This window comes from Octodon degus, unplaced genomic scaffold (assembly GCF_000260255.1).
Source record: "Octodon degus isolate 3935 unplaced genomic scaffold, OctDeg1.0 scaffold00040, whole genome shotgun sequence".
Taxonomy (NCBI): domain Eukaryota; kingdom Metazoa; phylum Chordata; class Mammalia; order Rodentia; family Octodontidae; genus Octodon; species Octodon degus.
Window position 1 is genome coordinate 1,186,655 of NW_004524616.1, and position 12,301 is coordinate 1,198,955.

Below are 12,301 nucleotides of genomic sequence, written 5' to 3' on the forward strand. Positions count from 1 at the left end.
AACTGATATAACCTACTCTATCATCCAACCGAAGCACTGTCTAAAAAAAAAAAAAAAAAAAAAAAAGTTAAAAAACAAACAATCTCTGTCATGTATGACCCCATTTGTGTAAAGCACACAAATAGGCAAAAGGAGTGCATGACACAAGAGGTCAGAATAGTGCTTTTTGCTAGGAGTTGAGAAAGAGCATGACAAAGCCTCTGGGGGGCAGGGGGGCGGAATGGCTCAGTGGAATAAGCTCTTCCCTGGCAAGCGCAAGGGCCTAAGTTCAATCCCTGGTTCTGCTAAAAAAAAAAAAAAAAAAGACAGAGCCTCTGGACCCTGAGTTCTGTGTCTTAAATTAGATGCAAGGAAAGGAGCAGTTAATCCTTTTTTTTTTAACTCTGATTTTTTTCCTTTTTTGTTTTTTGTTTGTTTTGTTTTGTTTATTTGTTTGTTTGTTTTGTTTTTTGGGAGGGTTTTTTTTTGGCAGAACTGAGGATTGAACTCAGGCCCCTGCACTTGCCAGGCAAGCATTTATTGTACTGAGCTATCTCCCCAACCCCATTGTTCTTTAAAAAAAATTTTTTTAATCTTCTATTATTAATTTGGTACAGGGTCTCACTATGCAGCTTGGACTTGTAGTGATCCTTCTGTCTCAGCCTCCCCAGCACTGGGATTATAGGGGTGCACCACCATGTCTGGTTTCAGTGGCCAGCTCAGCGCAAGTCTGGCATGGTATGCAGTGCCAGAGATCGTACCCGGGTCCTTGCATTTGCCAGGCAGGCACTTAGACTGCCAAGGTATCTCCAATGCTCTTTTTTCTTCTTTTGAATTTCTTATAACTTTGCTTTTGTTTTGTTTTGTTTAAACGAATCTACACATTTGCATCTGCTAATGTGAACAACTAATTTGAGGATAGCATCATGTAATACAGCAACCACTGCTGAATTTATATAACTTTGTTTAGTGAAATCTTGTATTGTTTCTAATGCTTTTTTTTCTATCACTATTTTGCGTTCTTTAAAAATAAAATAAAATAAATTAAAAAGATGTGGGCCAGTCAAATAGCTCAGCAGATTAAAACGCCTGCAAGCAGGCACAGGGGCCAAGGGTTCGTTCCCCAGGCCTACCGTGCCAGCCCCGCTCCCGGGCTGCGCTAAAATGGCAAATGAAACTGGGCATGGTGGCACAAGCCTGTAATCTCAGCTCTTAGGAGGCTGTAAACAAGTGGACCACTACAAGTCCGATCTAGTAGTGAGACCCTGAACGCCCTATAGATCCCTCCCTAAAATACAAAAAGAAAAAGAAAATAAAAAATATGCAAGGTTCATGGCTACAGCCAAATGTAAAATTTCTAGGCTGTCCAGATAACTCAGTGGACTAAAGTGCCTGCCTCAGCAGAGTGTAGCGGCCGGGGTTCAATCCCTGGCATGCTGTGCCAGTGCCCCCCGCCCCCAGGGTGTGCTGAGACAGTGATTGAGACTGGGCGTGGTGGCGCACGCCTGTAATCCCAGTGCTTGAAAGGCTGAAAACAGGAGAATCACGAGTCCGATCTACATAGTGAAACCCTGTCTACCCTGTAGACCCTGTCCTAAATTCATAAAAAAAAATTTTAAAAATTCAAACGTAAAATTTCTTCCAATTTAACTTCTAAGAATTAGGTACTCTATTGTATTCATGTATGCATACCTTGGAAAATTTTTTCAAATCAGTATATTTCTATGTATATACACTTTACCTTGATAAAACAGTATTTGGAAAATATGTTAACCAAGCGGCTTAAAAATGGTTCTATCTATATTGTGGTAGAATTTTTTCTTGTTTTGTTTATCTGTATTTTCAAATATTCCCACAAATGTAAACATAATCTTTTATAAGAAGAAAATTTTGAATAAAAAGCTGTGATGTTTAATATACTGAAATGGAATAGGTTCTGAAAAGTCTTCAGAATGAACATGACATCATTATTTTTGCCGAGCTAAAACTATCTGCAGCTTCCATCTTAATTTCTTCATCAGATTAATTTAAATGAAAAGCTTAAATTCTACGCATGATTGACAATTACAAATACTGCCAACTTTTCCCATTAATTCCATTGAGCCTCCAAATTTTTTCTTCTCCTTTTGTAGAATTTGCGAACTAAATGCTGCCCTTTATAGAAAAAGGTCATTTTAACAGGAAGATTTCCTTTAAAAAATCATTCAAAAGGGCAGGCCCCCTAGCTCAGCTGTCCTGTGTGCCACCATCTAGCTCAGTTGTTTAAGTGACTGCTTAAACAAAGCAATCAGGATGCTGTGGTTCAATTCCCCACACCTGCCCTGAAGGCATTCCTGAGCCACACACAAAAGAAAAAAAAAAGGGTAGGTGGTTGGGGAGATAGCTCAGTAGAATAAGCGCTTGCCTGGCAAGTGCAAGGGCCTGAGTTCAATCCCAGGTTCAGCCAAAAAAATATATAACTAAAATAAAAAAAATAGAAATCATTCAAAAGCTATATCCTTTCCATCATAAAACACTTGGGACCCCAGCCTCACGCCCACTGAAAGCAAGCCTGTAGCTCCTGAACACTGAGACCAAACGCTGACTGGGGGACTTTCTCTTTAAGGATGACATCATCACTGTGATCAGCCGCGTGGATGAGAACTGGGCAGAAGGAAAACTGGGAGACAAAGTAGGCATCTTCCCGATCTTGTTTGTAGAGGTACGTGAGTGCCAGGTCTATATCTGATGCAAGCTGACTGAGAAACATGTATGGGCCTCAGCGAGACTTCAGAGCAATTCCTACTGCGCGTGAGCCTTATTTCAGAATTACCAAAAGTCTCGAAAGAAAAAATGCCACACAATTACCCAATTCTGGCAGACTACAGAGAAATAGTTCATTCCCATTCTGCTGCTGGGAATGTTCATTGGTGAAATCTCTCCTATCCAGGTTCAAATTAACTCATATCAAAAACACATAAAATATGTACCTCCTTGCAGGTCTACATCTGGAAGTTTCTGGTAAGGAAATATCTAGATAAACATGCAAAAATATATGGACAAATGTGCAAAGTATTCATGATAGCCTTGTGTAGAATGATGAAAATTTAAAATAATATGCTCAACAATAAAGAATGAGTTTTTAAAATTATAGTGGTAGAAAAATGCATTCCCTTCAAAATGTTGTAAAATAATATTTAATATCACAGAGTGTTTGGTGGTATAGAAAAACATGATTTATTGTCAAGTTAAAAATAAATTTAATGAGTGTAGAGTTTCACATTCACAAGATGAAAAGGTTCTGGAGATCTATTTCCTAACAGTGTGAATATATTCAACATTACCGATCTGTATCACACATTACTGCACATTACTGAAATGGTAAATTTTATATATGTTTTCTACAATGATAAAAATGTTAAACTGTGTGAAACTAGCTTTATAAATATATATGTGTATATAAATAGATAACCAACCAGAAGAATGTATGTCAAAATATTAATAGTAGTGATCGCTAGATGGTGACGTACAGGACGGTTTTCATTATCTTCTGTCAACTTGCGTTTTCTAAATCTTCTGAAATGGGCATATATTTATTTCTTCTGTGTTTTTTAAGCTACTTTATTAAAAAGAAAAGAAAACCTGCTAGGCTACCCACCTATTTCTTCAGCATAATAGCGTAATCTGTCGTGCTATGGGCCTCACCCTAGCTCAAAGCAAATCATCACAAATTTAAAGGAGGGCTTTCATTGTTTTGCCGCATTTAGTAGATGCTTACCATGCACAAAGCATTAAAAATGAGGATTGGAGAGCTGTCAAAGAAGTAAAAGCAGCCACCTCCACCCTGTGAAGGGCAGGGTGAAAACAGAACAGAGGCACAAACGCAGAGAGGAGACCCACTATTCTGTTCCTAAGAGACAAAGCTGGCTCTGCATGAATGCTGGGCCCAGAGTGCTGTCTGCTGCTCATGGCTCTTTCTATCCCCTCTGCTCAGAGCAATGAAGGCATGAAATAAGTGAAGGGTGGGCTGCGAAGCGAGTCCACGAAGTTGCCCTTTGCTCAGTTACTAAGAAGATATTCTGGCTGCTAGGATTTCCCTCTTCCTGCAGCCCCTTCTACACCTGCTGGTGCTTTCTATCTGCTCCAGTTCACTTACTTTATAAGGCTTGACTAGAAACCCACACTCTCCACAAAAATTCAGCAATGCCCAGTTGTTTATTTCCTCTGTGAGCACCTGACAGGTGTACTCACTGTACTTCACAAGCTATCCTAACACAGAACAGGCACTCTGTAAAAAAAAAATTAGGTGGCCAAACATGTGTAAAGCCCTGGGTTGAATTCCCAGCACCACAGAAAGAAAAATAATAATAAGTGAATGTATGAAATGCCAAATAGAGATGGTCAGAAATAGACCATCTCTATTTGAATATCTTATCTAAATAGACTTAAATAAGATGGTCAGAAAAACTTTAGAAAACAAACCCTTCAGTAAGACCCTATCTTAAACATACATTGAATCATTCAACTAATTTTTCATTGAGTATCTGCTATGTCAGGTCCTGAGCTAAGTCATAGGACATAAGACAGATACAGGCTCCTGCTCTCAGAAACTACAGACATTCAAGTAATCACAAGTGTGACAAATGATCAAAATGTGAAGTAGAGGGAACCACTAGGGGGCTATGATGTGCAGCTCCCTGGCCGGAGGTCAGCAAAGGCCACTTAAGCCAAGCTGTGAAAGACGCTCAGGACTGGATAGGTAAGCACAGAGGGAATATAATGTATCCAAGGAACCGGAAGAGATCCATGCCTGAGGTTTAGAAAAGAAGGTGACTATCACAAATGAAATCAGGGAAAGAACTGAGGACACGTCACAGATGACTGCATAAGCCATGCTGTACCGTCGGACACTCTAGGTTATGCTGCCCAATAAGCATCCCCTGAAGACTCCGTGGTTTAACAAAGGAAGTGTGACCTCTCAGCTACATTACCTGTTTAGTTAGGAGGTACTGCTCACATAGGCAGGAAGCCAGCCCCATCAGCAAGGCCATCTTATAGGTGCTCTTTCTGTAACACACGATGTCCTCATTTCCACGGGGATGGAAGAGTGCTTTGTGAATCAGCAGTTAAGTGCCTCAGCACAAAAGTGACACTTCCTGCTCCCCTTCTCAGCCTGCTGCACCAAGTGAGCCACACAACATCTCTCGACTTCAAGTAAGCTGAGAAGTAGGGGGGCAGACATGGAATAGTTGGTCAGTATTGTCTCAGTCATGTCACATGAAGTTTGGATTTGACCCAAAGGCCAACAGAAACCATTAAAAACATAAGACATTGACTTGATCAGACTTGGGCTTCTTCGTGGCTTCTCTGGGTGGAGAGAGAAGAGTAACTTAAAACAAAGGAAGAAATCCAGAAAGACCAGGAAGGAGGGCAATGTGTGGCTCAGTTCTGAGATGCACTGCAAACAAGTGGACAGAGTCAAGGACCTCTTGGTAGGTAGAATCCTTAGCACTGGGCAAATGCCAAAGCGGAGGGCACGAGGAAAGTGACCAAGGGCAGCCCCATTCTGGTTTGGGTGTCTGGGCTGTAATGGAGCCATTTGTCGGGACAAGAAACATTTACCGAGGGGGAACAAGAGCAATAACTGGGAGAGCGTGGTGAATTCTCCAAGGCCAGAGATGAGCAGCAATCGGTACCTAATTGGACACATAGGAGATGTGAAGGTTTTGCATAGTCTCCTGCATTATCTTCAAATGATGTTTCATACCTCTGAGGGGGAAAGGCACCACTGATTTTATTATCCATTTCTGAAACCCTTTTTTTTCCCCAAAAAAAACTTCTACATTTAATGATTATTCATCTGGAGACTCTCCCTACCACTTTACCTCTAAAATTAGTGATTACAAGTATCCTCACAATTATCATCAAACTAGCCATTGCTTCATTTGTTCTCCTAATTGCCAGGAAGGGGATAAGATAATCAAGTGGTTGCTCTAATCTGGGAACCTGCTTTTCAAAAATTACTTGAAATCCAAATTGAGCTTTTTAAAGCAGTACTTAAATTTTGATTCCAATAATTTCATTAAGACTTGCTGAGCATTCTTTAAATAAGCTTTGAATTACCAGTGTCGTGCAGAGCAACTGGAAGGAAGGAAGACTTCTTATGGGGATTTTTTTTTTTACATAAACAGAATTTTTCCTGTTACTGTATCATCTGATTTATTGAACTGTACCTGCATAAAAGGTAGCAAAACAAATGCTGAGTTTACACCTATTCTTGTCAGGACTTCTCCAACAGTGCCTGCCTTGATTGAATGAACCTTGCCCAGCCCAATGAACCTCAAGGATATTGTTGCAAACGAGTGGGTGCAAATCTAAGAGACCTGCAATTATTCCCCAGCTGAGCTGTTAATCACACCAGCAGTGGACAAGGCAGAAGCACATCCCGAGGGGCCTTTCGTCAGGGTTGCTGATAGGAAACTGGTGGAGGTGCCCACCCCAGGGCAGAACAATTAAGCCAAAAGCAGAAAATTTAACTCCTTTCATTAAAGCTATCCATACCAGAAAAGCAGATGACTCACTCAATTCAAAGAATATACATTGTTCCCTTATGGGATGAATGCTGGAGGGTCCATGCTTGGGCCATGAAGGACATTGCCCCTAGTTCCCAAGCTGCTATCAGAGCCCCCCACCCCAACAATTTCATTTAATTTCCTAATTGGTTTCCCTGCTTCTGTTCTGGCATTTCTGAATAACAACTAGAATGAGATTTTCATTTTACTTATGTAATGTTTGCTGATTTGGTGGCCAGCTCTGTAAGTTTTCATAAATGCATACAATTGCATACAACTCATTCAAAAGAGAGGACCATTCCAACCCTACCCTCCCCCGCGAAGCCCTCACAATGCCCCTGTGTAGCCAGTCCCTTCCCTGACTTCCACACTGGATGACCACTGATTTATTTTATGTTTCTGTGGGTTTCTTTTTTTAGAATATCATATATATGAATCATACAGAATGTAGCTTTTTCATTTATTATTAGTTTATGTTTGCCAGACAAATCATTACATTGATCTTAGGGAATCAGTACATGTATGTTTGGCCCCTTGACCATGTTTACATCCCCTTCTCCCACCCCACTTTCCCTTCTCTCTTTCCCAGATTCCTTTTCCACCATGACAAATTCCACTTCACTGTTTCCCATCATTTCTCTTTTGTCGTGCTCTCTAAATTATTTATATTTTGAGTTTCTCATATTAGAGAACCCACATGATATTTAACTTTCCCTGTCTGATTTGTGTCACTTAACATTAGGCAGAATGTAGGTTTTTGAACCCCGCTTCTTTCCTGTTGTATAGTGCAGTCGAGACTCACTGGGTATTTATTGCTATGTGGTTATTTCATTGTATGAATGTACCAGAGTTGCTCTACTTATTTCATAGTTGAAATTGAAGTTGTTTGCTATTGCAGATAGCTAGGAATAAGGGTACTATTTTCTCAGGAGGCTGAGGCTTCGAGCTGGAAGCCAGCCTGGGTGACATAGCAAGACCAGTTTCAAAAAGGATGAAGAGGGGGTGGGAGGGAGGGAGGGAAGGAGGGAAAGAAAAAGATAAGTTGCTATAAACATTTGCATAGCAGTTTTTGACGGACCATAAGTTCTATTTCTCATGAATAATTAATTACCTAGGAGTGGGATTGTTGGGTCAGATGCTAGGGATGTCTTTAACCATAAGAAATTGCCAGATAGTAACACAAGCTTTTAAAAGCATAAATCAGATCATGTCATTCTACCTAAATCTTCCCAAAGGCTTCGTGTTAACACTTAAACCTGAAGCCTGCCAGTCCCTGTGTGACCTAGCACCCGCCTACCTGTGGGGCCCGCTCTTTTGCCCTTTCTCCTCACCTATTCTCTTCCATCTTTCCATTTCTTTCTTCTGTCTTTTCTGAAATAGGCCAAGTTTTTGCCTCCTTCCCACTGGCTTATGATCCTGCCTGACGTGTTCTACTCCTATTGTCACCTGGCCAGCTCTTTGGCATTTGTTGTCTCCATTTATGTCATCTTCTCAGGCTCTTCTTCAACCTCCCAATGTAATGAAGCCACTTCCCTCAATCGCACTGTCACACTGGAGCCCTTACTACTATCTGACATTCTCTTGCACTGTAGTTTCCATGTTGGCTTTGTCATTTATGTCACTCCTTCTCGGTCTCTGCTCTTTTATCTTTAAAGTGGACATGATAATACCCATTCCCCAACTTAAAGAGTTTCTCGCAATATGACAAACTCCAAGGTAAGAACTGCATCTTCTGTTAACCTCTCTATGTCAGTTATTTTAAACCTCTGCACAGTGTCACTGTAAATTTTTTAAATGGGAAAAGCCTTCTTACCTCTATAGTTGAATTTCTAATTTAGAATGAGACATGTCATCTTAAAGAACAACTGGTACCAGTAATACTAATGGAAACTTGAAGTAATTACCCTTCTACTTAAGAGTTAATTCATATGAACCCTTGTTTTATCAACATATTTCGGATTTCCAAAAGAAATGAACCCACAGGGGTCCTCAGTGAGAATGCCTTCGACAGATATTTCCGGTGGGAGCTTACCAGCATCGCAAAAAAAGCAGATCATAACACAGTGCTGTGCTGGAGCTGACTGGTGCTAGGTCAACAGAACCAGTTGTTACGTTTCCAGGAGTTTTGCACTCAACTCTTAAATCCATTGGTAGAATGATAAGCTATGCAAACTGAGGCTTTTCTATCCTTTCTCTTTTTTGAGAGCTGTCTTACCTCCACACCACTGACTAAGTATAGGACAATGAGATAAGATAGAGACCAAAGACAAAGCATTAAAAGGAAGTATAAAAGCCAGCCTTAACATAAGGATTCAGGGTATTGAATGCATTTGCATTCTGCCTCAAACACATCAACTGTGCTAACCTTGAGGACCTTCGTTCACTCATTACTGCACAAATACTCCCTAAGCGTCTATTCTGTGCTAAAAGATAGAATAATAAAAACTCCCTTGCCTGGGTGGCTAGCAAACCAACCAGCAGGAGAAAGACAAAAAAAATTAATAATAATTACAATGGGGAATGGACAGCACAGTGATGAGGAAGCAGAGGGGCTGCTGGGTACCAAGAAGGGTGAGCAGCCCTCCAGTGGGGCCTCCGGGTGACTGGAGGAAGGGGGAGAGTCCACTGGGTGAAGGAAAGTGGCTGGGGGAACTAGGTAAAGGTACAGTGTTCCAGGCTGGAGAAGAATATCATGCCTTATTTTTAACCTCCTCAGTTGATAGTAAAAGGGTAAGACCTGTAGGAGTGGTGTGAACCACTTAATAGAACACAGTAGCTGGGATTGTTCATAAAAAAAATAGAAGCTGTTCTCATGCTGACCCAGGAATGGCCACCTGAAAAAGGAGGTGGTACCTGACCCATCTCTAGCCCAGGCTGGCTGCGACTTAGCTACTGACAGCAGATCAGAAAGATTAACCTCTTATCTGACATTTTGTCTTGTCAGCCAAACCTCACAGCAAGACACCTCCTAGAGAAGAACAAAGGGCGTCAGTCATCCCACACAAAAAGTCTGTCCCTGGTATCCTCATCCCCCAGAGGCAAGACAACCAACACGCCTACACTCCGGAGGGCCCCAGGGTCCAGGAGGAAGGGACCTGGGCAGTTCTCCATTACAACAGCCTTGAACACTCTCAATCGGATGGTCCACTCTCCCTCGGGGCGCCATATGGTGGAGATCAGCACCCCGGTGCTCATCAACTCCAGCAACCCCTCTGTGTTCACCCAGCCCCTGGAAAAGGCAGACTTCCCTCTGAGCCCTGCTGGACAGGTAGGGATCCCTAGGGCATGGGGCCCTGCAAGGTAAGCAGGGCATTCACACCACATCGCAAATGATTTGTTATTTAGTACTGACTAAGCTCTCATGATGCATGAATATTAACTAATGGTGTATGTAATGCCTATTAGAACTGTACAGGCATGATCTCATTGAGGTAGGTATTATTTTCCTCATTTTTCCTCAGATAAAGAAACTGAGTCCTAGAGGAGTTAGATAACATGCCTAAATTCTGATACTTACTTTTCTCTTTTTTCCATGTATTTTTATTACTGCATATTAATTTTTTCTAAATATTAGGTTTTGTTGTGGCATTTGCATTCATGAAATAACATATTGTGATCATATACATCCTTCTGACTGCCCTCTCTTACTCCCATCCTCTTGTCTAATGATAGCCTACCTTCACAGACACCTTTCTACCCTATGCTAAATGCCATGACCCAACTGCTGCCCCTTGAAGAACTTCCAGGAGATGGTAACCCTATATATTAGGCACCAAAAAGAAACTATGGGGTCATTGAGTGTTCTCAGGACAGACTATGTATTGACTACATAATTTGGGGACCCAATGTCAAATGAAATTGCAAGTTCCTTGCTCAAAAATGATTAACAATTTCGAGATGATACCAGCAGAGCATTAAACCCAGTGATGGCCCTGGTGACCAATAGTCACACACTCAGGAAGCCACCCCTGGGTGTCTCCATATGAAATACCTAATGAGATAATGTATGGAAAGTGTTTAATGCAATGATGCCTAATGTATGCTAAGCTCCCAGTAATCAATAGCCCTTAATACTAGTTTTACTATTAACCCTGGTCACTGAGTTGCACGCGGAAGAAAAATACGCCAAGATGCACTGTGGCAGTTCAGAAGCTAAAGTACGTCTGATAGAATGTGGCTATTTAGGTTGAAGGGTACTTTAAGAGATGAAGGAGTAGAAGTGTGAGACAAAGTAATTAAGAAGAACTTCATGTTGGGTGTGCTGCTGAAAACCCTCTTTGGAACTATGCAGGTGGCAACTTGAAAGGACAAACCCCAACTTGCACTGATGTATTTTTTCAAGAAGCTGTAAATCTTGTTTTTAAACGTGAATTTCTACTTTGGGATTAAAGAGCTTAATTGGACTCTAATCCCTTTTTAACAAGACAAGACGGAAGGAGAAAGTCAAGGGCTCCTCAAAGACCTGTGTGCTGGTCGGAAAGGAAAACAATCACCTCCTACAGCACTTTATATCTTTTTCTCTTTTTTTTTGTGTTTGCTGTGCATAATATTTACATTGCTTGTGGGAGTTAGTACATGCACGTAAGACAGCCCAGTTCCTTTTTCTTATCCTATCCATCCATCCATCCATCCATCCATGTCTGCCCTGCCCTCCATCTCTTGGTCTTTTTCTCATTTGAGAAAGATCTAGCTCCCTACCTCCTATTATCTATCTTTTACTTTCCTCTTTATTTATACTTTGAATTTCTCATATAAGAGAAACCATGTGATATTTAAGCTTGTGTGTCTGACTTATTTCACTTAACATTATGATCTCACGATGCGTCCATTTTCTTACAAATGACTCAAGTTCATCTTTCTTTATGGTAAAGTGTACTCCACTGTGTGTATACTCCATTGTGTGTGGATATCCATTCATCTATTAATGGATGTATAGGCTGCTTCCAAGACTTGGCTGTTATGACTCGGGCTACTATAAACATGGGTATGCATGTTTCCCCTTCTAGGTAACTTCCCAAAGAGTTAAAGACTTTATATGTGTGAATCACTATGTCTGAATCACTAAGAGGTTGGCTGTCATGTAAGGCTGCCCACCACCTGCACTACACACACACACACACACACACACACACACACACATACACACACAAACTCATATGCACTTTCTCAATATACACTCTCTTGCATTAAAAAAACTCCCCCCCCACACACACACACACTTCAAACACATTTTTACAAATACATACATGCTTTCACCCCCACAGCTCTTCTTTCAAAATACACATATGCACATGCTCACACACATGTGCATTCACACTCTAAAACAGGGACCTGATGAGTCACAGTGAAGCCAGAGTGGCAGAGCTTTTTGAAGTCATTCTTTATATGCACACATAGATATATAAAGCACAGCCTACACTCAGTACAAATAAGCAGCCCACTCAGCTGTGAGTTGGCTTCCCAAAAATGTAGCCAGTGTTTATCTTCTCTGTGCCTTTCACATTCTTATTCCTGGTCACTTCACTCCCCCACAAAAAGGTTATGGGAGAATAAAAAGATTCAAAGCAAGTAGTGTTCCTGATCACTTCTCTGCCCTTTGGCTAAGATCAAGTGTAAAACAAGTAGTATTCCTTCCAGTTGTACTGTTTTATTCACTTATATTGCTGCTACATTTGCAAAAGTCCTCCTATTTCTGATTTCTGAGGAAAGAGGGAGAGAGGGAGAGAGAGAGGGAGAGAGGGAGAGGGGGAGGGGGGGAGAGAGGGAGAGAG

The 12,301-nt window shown here is 41.2% G+C and overlaps 1 protein-coding gene across 6 annotated transcripts in view; it reads left to right on the forward strand.

The window, feature by feature from the left end:
- Sh3rf2 (SH3 domain containing ring finger 2) overlaps positions 1-12,301 on the forward strand; it is a 108,273-nt gene that overhangs the window by 55,754 nt on the left and 40,218 nt on the right. For 4 of the 6 annotated variants that reach the window (XM_023715367.1, XM_023715368.1, XM_004631233.2 and 1 more), the window contains exons 4-5: positions 2,585-2,680; positions 9,475-9,798. In XM_023715367.1, the coding sequence (XP_023571135.1) occupies positions 2,585-2,680; positions 9,475-9,798 (420 nt within the window). The remainder of the gene's footprint in view (positions 1-2,584; positions 2,681-9,474; positions 9,799-12,301) is intronic. The other 2 variants (XM_023715369.1, XM_023715371.1) reach the window with 2 other exon arrangements.